The sequence below is a fragment of the Gordionus sp. m RMFG-2023 genome, chromosome 2 (assembly GCF_954871325.1).
Source record: "Gordionus sp. m RMFG-2023 chromosome 2, tfGorSpeb1-WG-v2, whole genome shotgun sequence".
In the NCBI taxonomy this organism is placed as follows: Eukaryota; Metazoa; Nematomorpha; class Gordioida; order Chordodea; family Parachordodidae; genus Gordionus; species Gordionus sp. m RMFG-2023.
The window spans coordinates 12305628-12325351 of NC_088776.1; the positions used below are offsets into that span (position 1 = coordinate 12305628).

Genomic DNA, 19724 nt, shown 5'->3' on the forward strand with positions numbered 1-19724 from the left:
TTTGAGAAGTCGAGATATTCTCGTTTTGTAGAGTAACTTTTTTTTAGTGCTGAGTTCAAAGATAATGAAATATTTAGTTTCTCAATAGTTTGCGCTTTGATTTAATTAAAATACTGAATAAGTAAAAATAAAATTTATATATTTAAGAAGCTTGTTCTTCAATATTTAACAAAAGTTCTCTAACTTTGTTGAGCTTTTCCTAAATTATACAAATTGGATCTATGTTTATAATTAAGGATAAAATTAAATGTCAAATGGATGAAGTGGATTTGATTAAATTTAACTTTTTCAAATATATTTATTTTATTTATTCAAATTATAAATAAAAGTGGTTATAATCATCATTTCAAAATATCTATTAAATATTTATAAATAGTAGCTATTTTTTAGTTATAGCTACTCTATATAAAATAGATTGCTATTAAATAGCTACTTTTTTTATATAGCATTGCTACTGACCGATACATAAAAAAATATACGGTACTTTTAAATACTTATAACATTGTCATCAGGGTAGCGATTGATTATTTTTTCGAAAAAAATACAGAATTTTAAGATGGTGGAATTTGTCTTTGCTTTTGAGTGTATAACATTCACCTATTTATTTATAAAAGGAATTCTTAGATTTTATGTTTTACTTAGTTGTTTTCAATTGAAAATTAATTATAAATTAGACATATATTAACTCATATTTTTTTAATAAATTTCCATGGAAACTCCTTATAGCGCTACTCTTGCTAAAGTAGATAAATAGCTTTGATTATTTTCCCATACTTTTTAAAGTTGATGAATACTTTTCTTTTTCAATAATCAATTTGATCCTATCAAAATTTTTTAGGCTATGGGATCTTTTAAATAAATTTTTAGCAACATTATTTATTATCATTGTTTTAAAAAATGAATGGATATTTTCTGGAAAAATAATTACAATGGGATATTTTTTAACGTTAAATTACATAACACATTCAGTTTTTACTATAAAAAATTAATTTTATATTTGTTCCCCAAATATTTATTTATTTGAGATAATTAAAAATTATATGAACAATTGGCATGATATTTCTCTTTTATATTCAAAAAAATATTTTTTTATTGTTCCTCGAATATATATATTTTTTAATAGTAAATATAGTATTCATCTTTTTAACATATTATAAATATAGTATTAATAGGTTATAAATAAGTATTATTAATATTTATTTACGAATTTTATAAGGAAAATGACAAGGGAAATTTTTTCCCATTATGGAGATGATAGTCGTACGACATTCGCCTATTAGCAAGGGAAAAACACTTTATTTTCTCACTCATGCACCTTAATGAATCAATTTACGAAGATATTAAAATCAGATATTTAGATAATAGACACCCTCCCCCCCCCCCACCTTTCTACCCACTCTCCTATAATAAATAAAATTATTTACAATTTTATATTAAACATATAAATAAAATTTAAATTATTAAAAAAAATTGGTAATCTTAAGTTAATTTAAGCAATGGCAATAATTCTATATATTTATAACAAACTAAATATCTTGTTCTTATCATCAAAATATTAATCAATTGGTGATCTTCAGGCCCATAGTTAATAAATCTCTATATTTTTACTTATAAACTAAATTATTGTAAATGAAAGGAGAGACTGTTTTATTCCTTTAAACATTTATAAGCAATTTGAATTTAAACTTTTATTCAATAAATAACATCAGTAGAAAATTTTAAAAAAATATCAACCTCAGTCTCAATATATTCTTTTTATGAATTTATTATTAATAAAAAAAACAGATTATTCAAATAATTCAAATAAGAATACAGAATTAATTTTTCATATTTCCGCTCAAACAAATAAAATTAAAAAAATGCGCTAATCGATTCGTATTTGTTTTAAATAAGCCATGTAATTAAATAAAATAACAGTGGGGTGGGGGAAGGGGAGGGGTAAAAAAAAAATAAGATTAAAAAGAGAGTATGTGTTATCAGGTGATATACTTTTGCTAATTTTTATTTTGTTTTTTTTTTAAATAAGGGCGTAAAAAATATATCAGAGGTAGTCTAATTTTATAAAGAGGGTATTACATCATTAGCTTATAAGGTGAGAAATTGACATGTCTGCCTCATGCTAATGATAATGAGCAGGCCATTAAGGATATTATGATCGTACACCAATATAATTCTTTCTTTTTCATAAAAAATCCATCATAATTCAAAAAAGAATTTAAGTTAACACATTAATGGTATTGATATGGATAAACAAGACGGCGAAAATGAAGCTTGTCTAAAAATATTGATGCCGCTTATTGACATATCGATAAACAACAAATAACAAATCAGGATGAAATTTATTCGCGATAAAAAATGACGACGATACTAATTTGCTACAACAAATTCGTCGATCGTTAAAAACAAATATAACAAATTTCTGACAGAGGAATGTTATAAATGTTAAAAAATAATATTTTAATAATTATAATAAATTTTAATAAATTTTAATAATAAAAATATGATAGAAAATTATTATAAATAAATTTTAATATTAACCCTTCAATACTCTTGTGGGGTTATATGAAACCCCAGGCATGCTAGAAATGATATTACATAAAAATGGTTAAATATTATGATCTGGATTCTTCGGTAACTTCCTCAAATATATCTCAGAATCTATATTCCAAATTTAATATATCTCAGTTGAGAAGTTTTTAAGATATAAGCATTTTGTGACTGATTGGTTTGTAATACCCCACCAAAATAAATTTGTAATTTTTTAAGAAATTTTTTTAAAAATTCTTAAAATTATAAATATATACTACTATATTATAAAATTTATTAAAACAAAATATAAATATCTTTTATTTTGATTGAGATATATGAAAAAGAAAACTTAAACATTTTTTTTGCTGGAGTTATTTTATTCTTATTTTCCCCATATGGTTCATTTTTCAAATTATTTTTATCATATATATGGTTTTTGTAGATTCTGATAGTAAATAAAAATTATTTAAGATGTAATATCATGTAATTGATAAAGAGGAATAAGATTTTATTTATGATAGTGATCATGATACATAATCTGAGTAGATATGCAAGTTGAAACAGACAATATACTTAAATATTATTTAGGTAAATATGGAATTATTTATCATATCTATTTCTCTGTTAAATTAGCTAAAAATAAGGTGACTCAATGGGAAAAGGATTGTAAATCAAAGAGTAAGAACACATCAACAAAATTTAATTTTTCATATGTCAGGAGTAAAAAATATGGGAAAGAAGCTGACACAAAATGTTTTGGTTTATTCATATCACCAAAAATGAAGAAATTATTTATCACAAATGAAAAAATTAAAATTATAAGTAAAAACTACACTGATCAATATGAAAGTTCTACTAAACAGGTTGATGTAATAGAATTCAAGGCATTATTGAGAATTCTTTATTTAACTGGAATTTTCAAATCAAATTATCAAAATATGTCAGATTTATGGAAATCTGATTGGTTTGGAATTGAGATATTTAGAGCAACAATGACACTCAAAAGATTCAGATTTCTAATTCATACAATAAGATTTGATGACATATTAACAAGAGAAGAGAGAAAAATGGTAGACAAAGCAACTCACATTAGAAGTATTTTTCAAGAATTTGTTGATAACTGCTACAGATCTTATACAATATCAGAATATGCAACCTTAGATGAAATTCTTCCAGCACTTCCTGGTAAATGCCCATTTAGGCAATACATGCCAAATAAACGATCAAAATATGGCATAAAATTATACTCCTTATAAAAAAACAAAATATTTTTGTCAAATATATAAAATAAATTTATGTTTAGAACACATTAATATTTTATGTAATAAATGTATTGCATGTCAAATTTAGCATATTTCAATGTTCTATATTTTTTAATATATTTGAATATATTAGTGTAATTTTTTTTTATATTGAAGAATAAAGATCCATATTATAAATTATCATTGGATTTATTTTTTAATTTTATATTTGAAATTTGAAAAAATAAGCTTTTTTTAAAAAATTTTGGCACAAATTATAATTATCCTCATCATCTTTAATCTAGGCTTAAGAAATAAAAATATTTAAATATTTTATCAAGCTTAAGGTTAGATCTATCTTATATCGAAATATCAAATGAAATCAATGATATATCATTGAATGAAATATAACTGGAGATATATACATTTGAAATTGGGGTCTATTAAACCCCACCCGAGTACTAACGTCGTTTTTTTCACCGGACTATTGAAGGGTTAATTATAATAAAATATTTTAATTATAATATTCGAATTACTTTTTAAATATATCGCGATATCTACTTTAACTTATTTCATTATATATATAATAACATTCAAATTTATATTCTAAAATAATAGGGGAAATTTTATATGAGAGACCCTTTACATTTATACGTTATTTGAGCTGTAGACAAAATAAAATAAGTGGACCATATCAGGAATTTAATTAGTCTATAGGTAGTGAAGGGGGGATTTGGCTAATTTTAAGTTTAAAATTAGACAAAAGAAAATGACATTAAGATATTTCCTAGTATAATGAAAGTAATGGAAAGAAACCACACACATATGATTTTTTCTATTTAATTAATTAGAGTATAAAGAAAGTGAGGTAGAACTTAATTACAGAAAATTTACATTTACAGGTATAATTTGTAATATTCATTTTTAGTGGAATTTTATCAAATCTTTTTTAATGTGGTTTGCACCTTTCAGGTAGGATTCATTCAATTTTATTTATAGAATATGATAAAATTGTTTATCTTATGGCTCTGTTTTGGCCTAAATCAATTGATATATTCATATGGTATTAATTTTGAATTGAAATTTAATTATATATTTTAATTAGAGTGTCCAAATTATTGGTTATTTTTTCAAGAAAGTTGTTATCTATTTGCTCCAGCACCTATGACTAACTGGACATCAGCAGATGAAATTTGTAGAAACATGGGTTCAACTTTATTAAGTGTTGGAAATAAAAACGAACATTTATTTATAACAAATTATCTATATTATCATGATCCTGCTTTAAAAACTTGGTTCACTAGTGGTGTCAAAAATAAACAACAAAATAGGTAAATTACAATAAAATACAATAGCTATACTATATTATTTATTATAATTTTTAACAATATAATTGATAAATATTAAGACATTATTGATATTTAAAAAATTAAAATAAAAGGTGGTATTGGCGTGGTGAAGAGATACCACTGACATATGATTCTGGTTGGAACTCGGAAATGATGGAAGTTTATAGAAAAGAAGAAATTGATAGTCAAAAATTACACAATATGTTTTCTAACAACAATCTACCACAAGGGAATGAGCTAAAGTTAAGAGAGGCTTATCATACTATAAACAAAAGATATATCTCAGACTTGCATAACTTTTCAGGACCTTTCAACAATGATAAAGTTAGAATATCAAATTATATTAGTTCAAATATTTATTAAAATATATTACAACAATACTATTTATCATTTATATATGTGCGGACTTAATAGCAATATTGGATGCTGCTATTTTTTTTATTATTTTGAAAAGTATTTTGTATTTAAGATAAAGATGTTTGAAAAGTATTTGTATCCTAATTAATTTAAATTTCAAAAATGATACAGATACTTTTTTATATGTTTGTTAATTTAATATATAATTAGAATATAATTATATAAATTAAACATTAATTTCATTAAATAAATTAATAATTTAATACCCAAATTTTTGTTCTGATAATTGATAAAATATTACTTATAATTGTTTTAAAAAATTGTTTATACTCTTTTTTTTCAATTATTGTTTATAATGACTTCACTTTAGGGGAAGGGGATGGAATGAGATCAGATCAGGAGAATCATTATTATTATTTTTAAAATTATATTTATAAGATTCTATATATTTACCTAGAAGGGGGAAATCTCCAACACAACCCATTACATTTATAAATATTTAACTAGGTACTAACTACACTAAGTATTTCCCTATATTGAAGAATATGAAACTGATTGTTTTAAAAATAATCCATTTACAGAGAACAATGATATGATCTATGTTATTTTGGGCAAATAAAACATCTAATTGTTTTTTAATTGAGAATGTGCCTGGACAATAGTTACAATCTCCTAAATAACAAATAGGGAGTGCTGGATTGCATATTGTTTGAGCTAAAATATTTTTATAGTTATGTAATGGATATTCTGGCATAGCTAATAGTTTTACCAAATTAGCATCCTCAAACATAAGCTTAAAATTTTGATGAATTACACAAACACACACACTGTGTGTTCCACTGGCTCCAGCCAGAATATAATTTTTTGGCCGTAAATCTGCAAATTTAGAAAATCCAACTTTAATTATCGGGTACCTCTCTTTAAATCGTTCATATAATTCTTTTAAATTGTTTAAAATTAATCTTTTTTGAGACTGCTCTCTTTTCCCCTTGATCATTATGGATTTATAGTCTTTTTTCTCGGCCATCACGCGACTGACTTCATCAGAAGAGTAAAAATTTTCTATAATATTCACGGTTTCCTGATCAATTGTTCGCCCAGGTTTTATATTGGGAGATGACATAAATCCTTTTAATTCTATTAGTTTTTTTGATTTTCTTACCAAGTAATTCGTGGCAATCCAGAATCTAAAATTAAAAATGTTTTAATCCATAATATAAATAAACTTACCTTTTGTAGATTTTTTGAAATAGACTTATGGCCTTCTCTAATGAATGGATTACTACACAGTGATTTCATTATTACAATTTTTTAAATTTAAAAAAAAATTTAAGTAAAAAAAGAAATATTTTTTTAATCCTTATGTTCTTTTCAATCATGATTGATAATTAAATTTTTTATTTATCGATATAAAAATTTAATTTCTAATAATAACGATAATAGATCCAGAAGTGTGTAAATATATACAAATTACGGCCTCAAGAATTTCTATTTAAGCGCAAAATGGATTGCGATAAATAGATATATTTTTATAATAGCTTGAATATAATTTTAAATATATTTATATGGGCCGCTTCCTCATTTATTGCCCCAGGACATCATACTGGTTATACTTAATCGATTTCTTTTGATTTTAATACCGATATAAAATATATTATTATTAAATATAATATATTATTAATAAATTTAGTATAACGCCATCTATATTATCCTTTTTTATTTACAAAAATAATAAAAATTTTAATAAAATTAAAAAAACAAAAATGGCTATCGAGATTTTTCATTAAATAGTTTAATATAAAGGTATAAACATTTTTAGAGAGTATCAACACCAAAAAAAAATCCCTTCCCAGGAATGTTAATTTTTTATTTTTACCGGAAATACAAAAACACTTAAAAATTTTTAACTTTTTTTCAATATTTTCCAATGTAAAATTTTAAGGGCTATAAAGTGATATATTATTTGTAATTTTATCTTAAGTATTTTTTAAGAAAAACAAGATATAAGAAATCACGCATTACGCGATTCTCTATTTTGAAGGCGTATATCTTTGGATCTGGTTGAGCTGGGGCTCTAAAATTTGGATTTTATTAACATTTACAACATAAATAACTAACATGCCAAGTTTCATTCATTTTTGAGATGGTCGGCCGAATCACTGGTCGATTTGTCATGGAATTACCCTGGTGTAAATGATGTAGAATTAGAGACATACACGTAGTCAGGAATTTTCAATGTGGGGAAGAGGACCAACATTTTATTTGTGGTCATAAATATTTTTTGAAATAAAACTAAGTCTTTTCATACTTAAAACAAACTAAAATAGGGTATCCTAGTTTAAAATCTTTGTAACCTAGACTAAAAAGCAATTAAGTATCAAAATTAAATTGAACCAGAACACAGCTTATTGCTTATAGAAAAAAATAGCCAACTTTGGCTTTAAATTTATTTATGTTAAAATTTAAAATAAAAAAATTGTTGTGTTTAATTATAATAAATTTGAATGTTCATTTGTTTGCATTAACAAATTATCAATAAAAATATAAAAAAATATGTCAATTTTTTCTGAATGTATTTTAATTGTTCATAATTTTTGTTTTAGATCTAAATAGGAAGAAAATTTAATGGTAAATAACATAATTATAGAATAAAATGCTATTCTGTTTATTAATAAGAAATAAGTACAGTATAATAAACATTTTTATAATAAAATAAATTTCTAAGCTCAAATATACAAAATTGTGTTTATTTTAATATAAAAGTGAATAAATTAATAACCACCTCATTTGATTAACTTCAAATTTAAACAACTCTTTAAATAGCTTGCCTTCCATAGCTAGGGAGGTGATTAGATAGACATTAAATTATTTAAAAGATTACAGATGTAATATATTCTAATATAATCATGCTGAATAATCATTAAAATATAGAAGACTTTTTTAAAACAAAAAGTATAATACCATTTTACCATCTTCATCACCTGTTGAGCGGTTATTTAGTTTAGCTTCGAAATCTTCGGTTCTAAAATAAGGCAATATATCCGCCTATCAGCTGGAGAGCGAATGAGCGATCACTGCATAATTCCTTCAGTCAAATTGGCGGGAGGGTCTCTTATGGTATGGGGGTGCTTTGGTGCCGGGGCAACCGCCTACATTGTCAAAATTAAAGGAATCCTTAACAAAGATGGATACCGGCAAGAGGACCATGTGATTTCATCAGGAAAGTGTTTGATCGGGAATAACTTTTTATTTCAACAAGATAATGACCCAAAGCATACATCCAGGCTATGCAAAGATTATTTACAAAATCTACAACAACACTGTATTCTCGAGTTGATGACTTGGCAATTCCAGTCTTCCGATCTCAATCCAATCGAACATTTATAAGATCACCTTGATCGACAAGGGCGAAAAAGCCCTCTAACTTTTCATTCGCACCTTTGGGAAGTATTATAGAGAGAATGGAACAATATCACTTCCGAATATTTAAAAAATCTCATCGAAAGATTACCAAAAAATTTTGCAGCAATTATTAAGAATAAAGGTGGTCATATTGATGAGACAAAAATTTGATCTTAATTAATTGCTATGTCTTTTATTTTTTGTAATTTTATACAATAATATGTAAACTTATAAATAAATTTGATCCTCATATTGTGTGTTATTTGTCTTATTTTAAGAAAAATGTTAAAAAAATGCAGGGTGGGCAATCATTTATGGCAGGTAGTGTATATTGATACAAATTAGAGCCATCATTTTTAGAAAGTATTAACCCTCACACATATCTTTTTTTTTAAAATATTAACTTTCCCCTTAAATTATCAAAATTATTTGATTGGCTGATTTGGCCCTTTATTTATTTTGTTTAAATACCTTTTTACATATTATGTATCAGATGAATTCAATTTTTTTTGAATGAAAAAATTTATTCAGAGTTTTATGGGTTACAAACACCGCCAAAATGAATACTTAATGATTTATTATTTATTCCTATTAAAAAATTTTTATAAGTCAAGCCAGACTGGACTAAATAATATAAGATCCGGCCAGTAAACCCATATAAAAATTTTAATGAGCGGGTTCGGACCGGTTCCTAGTGATGTATACCATATGCATATCCAGGATTTTCCTATGGGGGCATTATTAGATGGGGTTTTTGCCATAAATTTATTAAAGATATTTGGGTCCACTTGTTGTAGGCCTTTGCCTATAATAAATTTTTATAAAAAATAATTTTAAGATTTTATTTATTTTTAAAAAAATTTGAAGTATAATCGTTATCAGCTTAAAATGATATTTACGAGAATAAGCAAATTTGCGATGGAGGGATCCTTCCCCTGATTACTCGCCTAATCTATACTATATACACTCCCGGAAAATAATTTCGGTTCGGGCCTAATATTTAAAAAAAAAATTTGGTCCATGTCGGGCTTAAATTTTTAAATATATGATATCATTACATTTAATACAATAAATTTATATATTTTAAAATTCTTGCAAGAAACAAAGCGCTAATATTTTTTTTACAATAAAAAAAGTTAAATTCTTCTATATTTAAATAAATTCGGACCGGGCAATAATTTTTATTTCGGGTCGGGCTTTTCTTGACAAGTGAAAAACTTTTTTGTATGGGATCGGGCCGGGCAGGAAAAATTCTGCCCGATGCAGATCACTACTATACACTACTTTTTTTACAAAAAAAAATACAAGGTTTGGAATGAACCAAGCCTCGATAGAAATAATTACATGTCAGCTTGGGATCAAGAGTCATCCCAATATCTGGTCTATCAATACAGTTATCGGGACGGGGCTTGGAAGTGGAATTCAACGTCATTACGGCTCCAAGATAATAATAATAGGTTGGGAGCTTTTATATGCGAAAAATCTCTCAACAATAAATTCCACCGGGGCGATGATAAATTTACATCGTCTTCTTATGAGCATACGCCATCTTTACCTTCACATGAACAACCTTTTTCCGATTTGTACAGCTCTTCCGAAAGTAATATATATATATATTATTGGAAGAATCTTTATTATTATTTTTTACTAATATTACTATGTTTTTCTCTGGCAAATTTTTATTTTTGTTTCTTCAATTTTGAAATTTATTTTATTTTACCGGAAATTTACATTCCTGCATTTGTATAACCCTATTTTAAAATGATTCACTGTAATCTATTTTTCAAAATGTATAATCGGGTTGGATTTGCAAACCTCCAAATGAGTTAGGCCGTTTTGTTCGATCCGACTAATTAACATCATTAATTATGCGATGGTAGAAAAAATCATATAGGACCTTTTTTTTGCCATAAATTTGAAATTCGATAATTTGCTGTTTTACAATTTTAAGATAATATACTTGGCTAAACAAACAGATTATAAATTTAATGTAAACAAATGAATGTCCTTATTAGATTTCGGCCTCATTTCCTCCTTATCCAGTCCTCGCGCATCTTTACAAGAAGGTTTCGATTCCAGCATTGCTCCCAGTGGTGTTAGCTTCATCCTTCAACCCAAGGATACAACTTGGGACACCAAATCCATCGAAAAACGAATTCAATTATCATGCAAAGCGATAGGATACCCGTATCCCTCTTACACCTGGTTCAAAAATCAAGTTCCAATTATATCAACGGCTGTCTTCAATCATAGCTTCGGGTATGGAGCTATCGATTTGGCGATCAAGAACGTTAATAATTTTGACGAAGTGGGCTATGATAGGTACCAAAAGAAATATATGATCGCAATATATTACTATAATTGGATGTAAAAAAAACTATTAAAACCCGAAAAAACAAAATATATTTGACATTTTTAACAACGGATGATTTATATCCTAAATTTTTTATTTTTTTGTCTAATGTATAATTTATTGGTGGAGTGACGAATTTAATTGCCTAAGGTTAAAAATTTGAATGTTAAATGGTCATTAATTTGTAACTATCGGGCTTATAAAATTATAAATTTATTTATTTGATTTTAATGAGCAGGCGCGTTAATTTATAAGGATTTAAGAAATACACGTATAATCTTAAATTATAAATTTTTCTGATGCCCATGGGATAGCTGCTAGACTGGATCCTAGATATCCTCCGAAGGCTATGGAGATGAATATGGTTTAGTATACGAGCAGCTGGTAGCCCTCGATTTATCTATGGTTTCTTAGATGTGGCTCTTATGATAATTTCCCTGATTTTATAAACAGTTCAAACCATGTTTACCAATCGAATCTATAAAATTGCATTTAACACAAACATGCCATTGCACATTGTCGCCCCTATACCAACATAAATAGTAACTCTCAATTCATCTAATAAGAGACCGATGTTACGACTAGAGTTTGCTTCTAGCCATTATATTCTTCAATTCTATCTAGTCGAAGGAGTTGGATACAATTTAAGGGTGGATTCGTTTTAGTTTAAATAATGGACGTAAATCTAGTAAAGAGGTATATCATACCAGTAGTGCTAGTTTACCCCTGTAACCCTCCGTCCAGGAGTGGTATTCCTTGGTATATATCGACTCCCTATAATCCTCGCAGGAACAAACTCATAGGAAGGAGTCTTTAAATTATGAAAAATCGTTTCGTATACCATGAACAAATTAAAAAATGCCAAGGTTTATAACCAAGCACTATTTACTTATAGAAGTTCGTAACACTTCTCAACAGATCTGAATACCCGTAAAGTTAATTTGTGGACAAGGACCAAGAATACAGATAGATTGGATAAGACATTCCTTACAGAAATACTTGAAATATCTTATAAAACCTTAACACTGAAACAAACAAAAATCTCAATGACTAACAATCAACTTGTATGGGTAAAAAACGCTACATCGAAATGATGCTTGAAATTAAAAAAGCTATTATAAAAAATGATGAAAAGGCCAGGATAAACCTTGAAACTAAACAAGAACCTAATTGAACCAATAACATTTGCCACTACACCCTCATGATGATACCCGTTATAGGAAATCAAGACTTAATGACTGATTGACGAGTTTCAGTCTGAGGAAGAAATAAATATTGTAGATATATATTTAAATGTATATTGTATATATATATATATTTGAATAACCAAATCCGTTAACTTATTATATACCTAGTTGAATATTTTTTTTAAAACCATAAAAGTACTTTGATTTTATATAATATAATACTCATTCTTACCTTTTCTTTAAATAAAATTTTTAAAAGTCATGTTGCACCTCGTTGAATACAATAATAGTTTTTCTTATACATATATATAGGTGAACACGGACAAAGTCAGTTAGATTTTATTATGAGAAAAATTAAATAATTATAAAATTTAAAGGTTATCGATTACCAACGGTATACTAGATATATTTGATCCAGAATCCGATATAGATCAAGGCGAGTACTATTGTTCCGCTTCCAATATATTCGGGACGGCTCTCAGCTCTAAGGCCAGACTCTCCTTTGGATGTAAAAAAACACTTTTTATATATTGTAAAAATATTCTTCATAATGAAATCACTATCTCCCAATATCCTAAGGAGCCCATTTAAAAATAAATTATCTTTAAAGAAATCTTTTGTTCAGAATAAACATCCTTATCTTATGCGTGCTTAGGGCGCTTTTTTGCCCCCCCCCTCACCCAACCATGGTGAGACAACTGCTTTATGTAAAAATTAAAATACGATTGGTTATATATTTTTTGTTATGTATTTGGCATTGAAGTTATAAAAGATTTCAAGCCCGACGCGTTACCTATAAAGGCCTACATAAGAACTAACACTATGATACCGTGCCAAGCCCCAGATGCCTACCCAGGTTAAACGAATATATATAAAAAAAATTAAACTTAATAAAAAATTAGTAATAATAAAATAGTGAAATTTTTTTATAAATTCATTTATATCTGACATAAGTGCAAATTAAATTAAATGGAACAATACCAAGATTGGAATTTTTTTTATATCATCTAGAATTCCATCCTCTCATTGGATCTTTATTTTATACTTACTTGAATTAGAGGCCCTTAAAACTCCGATCCTTAACCCCCTCCCCTCCTTTAATTAATAGTTTTTTTTGTTTTGGAACCTGTTTTGTAGACTTCTAAGAATTACTTATAATGTAATTATATAAATTATAATATTACTTTTTTACATAATTGTTAGATGTGCGTTTTTATTGGTTCAAGGATTACCTACCAAATTTTGTTCCTTCCGACGCTCGCATTTTCCATTCATGGAAAGGAAATCTATACTTTTCAACTGTATATAATTTTTTTGAATGAAAAAAAATATTTGGTTATGGCCAATTTATTATTAGCAAATTAAGAAAAGAAAAAAGAGTAATTACTTCTTTTTGTTAGAATTTTTAATTTCCGGTTCCTCTGAAAAATGTTATAAGGATATTAACACTGTTATCTCATTTATTTCTATAAATCGTATTTAGATTTAGAATTAGAGTAAAACAAATACTCAGATTAGAGGTCGGCGAAAGCAGGACTAATCAAAAGTTTTAAAAATGTTTTTTAAAGTTAATAATTAAACAAATTTATGTCGTTTTTTTCATAAAAAAATAAAAAATATTACTAGACAGGACTGACAGCTTGTAAAAAATATTTTACTGGCCAGGCTGAGGAATCTGATAGAAAATTTCTACGGCCTGCGTCGATCTCTAACTCAGATGATAATAATTTTCTATTATTATTATGTCAGATTCGCCATTATATTTTCATCAGACTATACCTTATATGATGGTATATTTATTCATAAATTAATTAAATTTCTAAGTTTGTTAAGTTAAAAATTACCCCCCTCCGCCACCTCAAATTGTTTAATAAATTTTTAATTATGTATAATCCCAACTATTTAAAAACAAATCAAGTTGGATTTATCAGATGATGGCAATTATATATGTATGATTAAATCCAGTGTGGCTCAGACTGGTGCCAACACACTTGGGAAAACTAGCAAAGAAATAAAGCTTAGCGTATCCAATACTTGTATGTCTACATTTTATAATCATTTTCTTCTTTTTTAATAAATAACAAACTTGCTTTTAACAAGGATTATTATTTTGACCGAATTGGTATATTTAACTTTAAATATAATTGTCTATAGCTCGATTAATTTTCAACATTAAATGCGAAAATAACGAAATTTAAGTTATATTTAATATATGTTATATTTTTGTTAAAGTTGTAAATAGTCGCAGAAAGCCTATAATCGAAGTTGGATTCCCTTCCATATTTCCCAGCAATCCTCTTATGGGCCAAGAGGTCCGCATTGAATGCGTCGCATATGGAGAGTATATTATGCTATTTGAAACTTTTATAATTAAATAATTTATCTAGATTATATATATGATTTTATAATTTTAAATCTAAAAAAAATTCAAAACTTATTTACTATTCATAAAGCCCCATACCTCAATACAATTGGACTAAGGCCGATAGCCAGCTACCCGCTAAAGCAAGAATGGAAGATTTTAATAGGGTTCTTATAATTCCTGATGCTAGACCGACGGATGATGGGAATTACCGATGTAAAGCTTCTAATGTGATAGGGGAAACGGAGCAGGGCCTCTCTTTGAGCGTTTCAGGTATATTAGTATCTATACATATGAAATATTTTTTTTATAGTACATTTTCCTCCCTTATATCTTTATACTATTTATTCGATGAGTAAATTTTTAAAAAAAATAATGTTCTAGAAATTTTTCTTTTTTATTGCGGGAAACTTAATTGTCAATTTGGTTTATGAACCTTAAATTCTAATACTTTACTGAGTTGCGCTAACTTTGTTCATTTGGTTTATGAACCTTATATTCTAATATTTTACTGAGTTGCGTTAACTTTGTTCATCCAGTTATCGGCCTTATAAAAAAGACTATTGTTGTTAAACGATCGATTTTTAAAAACGGTCAACTCAAGTTTTAGCTAAAAATTTATTACACAAACCTGGAGATCTTGCTCATAGATGGCAGAAAGGTAAACTTATTAGCAAAATCTCGAGGTTTACATAATATTATTTTGACTTAAATCTTAGCCGTTTGTGAAAATCGACCCCAATCGGGCTATTTAACAATACTACAAATAAAACATTGCATATTATTATATGTGATATTTATTTATAAAAAAAAGCTGCCCCGGTTTTCACCTTACCCCTAAAGGATAAATTTGTCACGCCCGGCTCTAAAATCGAGCTGATCTGTGAAGCCTATGGTAAACCCGAAGTTAAATACAGATGGTTCAAAGATGGCAAATTGTTCGATAAAAAAAGTTTACAGCGAAATGGACAACTATTAGATGATTCTTATAATATGTTTGGGAAAGAAGAAAGTACAAACAAGCCTAGGATACAGTTGTTGTTGGACCCTAATGAGAAAGACAAAATTTTTAGGTTGGTTTAATTGGCTATTCCTTTTTCTATTTACTCTTTAAAATTCTTAACATTAAATCTTTGATATTTTTTATAAACATTAGAAAAAAAGTAGAGCTGAGAAAATCAAGAACAGAAGTATAGTTTTTTTGAAAAAAATTTTAAATCATTATTTATTTTTGAATAGTTACAAAAAAAAATTTTTTGTTTGTTTTTCTTTTTAAAATTAAAAAATGAGCCCCCATTCTTCCATCTTACCATCCAATAGTAGTAATACCATTTATATTCAATTCATAAATGTCAAAAAAATAAATCATTTTATACAAAAAATATTCTTTAAGACAAGGCTTGTTCTACGAACCGCAAATAAAAATAGTGGTCATCAGAGATGTAACGGATAAAGATAACGGGATTTACCAATGCGAAGCCTCTAACGGCCACGGCACCCGCTATTCTTCGGCTCAAGTCAAAGTTATCGGTTAGTTAAAAAAAATGAGAAAGGGGAGAAAAGAATAAAATAATTTCCCTCAAAAAGATGTAATTTCTGCTGCATATAAATTTTTTTTATGTATTTTATTCTTTATAATAATATTTTTTAAAAAAGCATTCAAACCAGTTTTCACTGTCTCTAAATCTCACGCTCCCACCCATACATATAATAATCTCGATATCTCACCACCTCTAACTTTCGATTCCGCTCACATCCATAATACTGACTCCCTCAACAAAAACACCATAAGCGATTTAATGGGCCTCTATTATCTTCTCAGCCCCACCAAAGTCTTAACGGAGGGGGGTAATCTGACACTGATTTGCAGCCCCAAGGCATCCCCCAGTCCTAAATTCAAGTGGTTTTTCGCCCCTCTCATCCTGTCATCCAATGCACGATATTCTCATTACAATCATGATTGGGATAGAAACAGAAACAGGCATTCAGATCATGATTACGATAAGAATTACTACCGATATTTTTCAGCCTCTCAGCATCAAAATCCTGCTTCGAGTACCATTCCGTTATATATAGATGCAAAAAGAGTCAAAGTTGGTGATAAAAACATGATGATGACCGGAAATAGAAAAGGCAACAATCTCGATAACAAAATCAACGACAATTTAGGGGGCGATTTAAACATAGAAAGTTTAAGATTCAGTGATACCGGTATATACACTTGCGTGGCCGAAAATTACTTAGGAAGTGTCACTGTTACAACTCAAGTTATTGTCGCAAGTAAAGAAAAAATAATAAATCTCCCCTCTATTTTTATATATAAAAAAAATTAATTTTGACTACAACTAATAAAATTTTCTAAAGTTTCTTAAGTTTATTATTATATAAGATTTATTAGATAATAAAGATCTGCTTAAATAAATATTTTAAATTTTCTAAATTACTTCTTAACTCTTACCGAATTTTATTTATTTATTTCTATAAAAATCAAAATGCAAAAAAAATAATACAAAATAGGAAGTACCACTATAATCAAACACCCATCCTCTGTATCTTCAACTATACCTGGCGTTAACCTAACACTAGAATGTGCGGCGTTGGCTGAGCCGGGAATAGAGCTAGCGTTTGAATGGACCCATAATGGGGTGCTCATAGACACGAATAGCAAATATTATGGGCTACTTTTTGAATTAGTAAATGATATTAATTTTTCTTCATCTCCTTTAATGACGGTTTACCCGGGTAAGCCAGTTAGTAATTCCCCTATATTTTTACAGTCCTGGACGTTGCCATTTGTAAAAATACATACTTTCAACTACGTCTTCATGGGTCTTCCTCGCATGTTTTCTATCTCTCAGAGATGCCCCACACATCGATCTAACATTCTAATCTCCTTTATTTCCAATTTAGCTGCTTGTACCACAATTGCCCATGTTACATCATCATAGACCATATAACTTCTCACACACTAAATAAACTATTTTTTTAACTGCAGATTGACGTTTTTATTTGTTAGAACAAGCAGAGTTGGGCAGGTCCTCCGGAAAAAGAATCTAGATACAGATACAGATTCCTTATAAAAAAATGAATCTTAGATACAATTACTATTATCTTTTACAAAATATCAAAAAGATACAAGATAAATGATACTTGTATCCTTTGCTAAATTAGAGGATCTTAAATACAAGATACTTTTAAATTATCATTACCAATTAAATTAGAATAGGTTATAAAATACATTTATTATTTATTTGTGAAGAAAGAATTTACAATAATTAATTAATGATGAGTTAATTATAATAATCTAAAATTTTAATATTAGTATTAGCATATTCTTAGCATAGATAGTGAAGGAAGACTAGTATTTTTAATGGGAGTCTAAATATTAATTTGCAAAAGTGTATTTGAAATAGATTCATTATTTTGTAAGATTATCAATTTTTTCAAATAATCTATCATTAGACCATTGCCGTTTCGGCGTACTTAAAACTGTGCCAAAACTTAATAACCTTTCAATTAGAGCTGATGAAGGTATGGCAGTATTATATTTTAAAAAAAATTCCTTAATGGAAGGATAATAATTAAGCATTTATAATGTATTTCGACTTTCTTTAATATAATTTAAAACCTCCAGTTTAATCTTATTTGTATGATTTTATATTCAGCCTGTACATTGTCTTTTTTAACTTTTATTTTTAAAAAATTTCCATCTATAATTTGAAGATTGGAATTTGATTCAGGGGAACTTATTTCCATAATTTAAATTTCACTCTTCTTCTTCACTGCCATGATGTTAATCATCCTATAAATTAAAAAATATTGCATAAAATTGATAATGATATTCTAACTAATTACATTTATATATAAAATATAATCTTTACTTATTTCGGTTTGGTGTTGTTATTTTTCATCTACCTATCTTAATATGAGTTGTAAATTTTCCAGCTAATTTTGTTGTCAATATATTTAAAATATGGCCCAAAAAAATAAGGAAATTAGTACAAGATTCCTGAAGAAAATAAGTGATATGTTAAATTTTAAACATGAATATTAAAAAGAATCTGTATCAGTATCTTTTATCAAGAAAATGAATAAGATACAATATTTTTTTTAAAATAAAGGATCTTAGTTATTGATATTGATACTAGTATCTTATTAGAAATGTCAGAAAGATACTGAGTACAAGATATAAAAGTTTCTTGTATCTTAGACACAAGTATTCGCGGTACTGCCCAACTCAGAGAACGAGCTACATCTCTTGGAAATTTTTCTACACATATCTTACCCTTACAACAACAGCAGTATTAACACCTCCATCTCAATTTAGCATTATCCGATTATTCAGTATTTTTTCTCTATAATTTGTCCACCCATTTCTCTGCAACAAACACGCTAACCAGCTTTATTGTCATTATTATCACTGCCAAACCGGTTTCTCTACATAGTGTCAGTTGTTTCTGACCATCATTTGTGGTTCTATTTGGTTCCACATATGTCAGAGGTGATGGAGACCCAGAGAGTACTTTTAGCTATACCTCCCCCCCCCCCCCCTCATTTGGTTTAACTTTAGGGGTTTTGGAATGGTTTTTTACACGTCGGATGCCCCTCCTGACATCAACCTCTTTAGATAACTTATACACCCCGTAGCGGTGATCATTTTAGACATAATTGGGCTTCTATCAAGATATCAAACAAGAAACTTAGATACTTTAACTGCCTGGAAAATGGTTGAAGATTCTAAATTCAATAAATTTCCTCTCAATACATATGAAAGCGACAAATATAGCATTATCTATTTATAAAAATTAGCCGATTTGATGATTCCAGATGACATATGTATGGAAACTGAAATACATCAGTAGAATTAGTCATAAAAAGAGGTGTTTTGAGAAACGTTCAGATGAGCGTCCATATGACTTCCATCAAATTTACAGAGTTGAAGTA

The 19724-nt window shown here is 27.6% G+C and overlaps 1 protein-coding gene across 3 annotated transcripts in view; it reads left to right on the forward strand.

The window, feature by feature from the left end:
* The first annotated feature begins 4703 nt into the window (after nt 1-4703).
* Nucleotides 4704-19724, forward strand: part of LOC135923644 (contactin-like) — a 29538-nt gene continuing 14517 nt past the window's right edge. The window contains exons 1-15 of one of the 3 annotated variants that reach the window (XM_065458506.1): nt 4704-4833; nt 4876-5101; nt 5212-5443; nt 10187-10478; nt 10894-11200; nt 12796-12926; nt 13182-13274; nt 13622-13719; nt 14337-14454; nt 14651-14759; nt 14872-15053; nt 15595-15853; nt 16174-16310; nt 16437-17060; nt 17298-17473. In XM_065458506.1, the coding sequence (XP_065314578.1) occupies nt 4773-4833; nt 4876-5101; nt 5212-5443; nt 10187-10478; nt 10894-11200; nt 12796-12926; nt 13182-13274; nt 13622-13719; nt 14337-14454; nt 14651-14759; nt 14872-15053; nt 15595-15853; nt 16174-16310; nt 16437-17060; nt 17298-17473 (3045 nt within the window). In that variant the 5' untranslated portion in view covers nt 4704-4772. Of the gene's footprint in view, nt 4834-4875; nt 5102-5178; nt 5444-10186; nt 10479-10893; nt 11201-12795; nt 12927-13181; nt 13275-13621; nt 13720-14336; nt 14455-14650; nt 14760-14871; nt 15054-15594; nt 15854-16173; nt 16311-16436; nt 17061-17297; nt 17474-19724 lie in introns of those variants that run through there. The other 2 variants (XM_065458507.1, XM_065458508.1) reach the window with 2 other exon arrangements.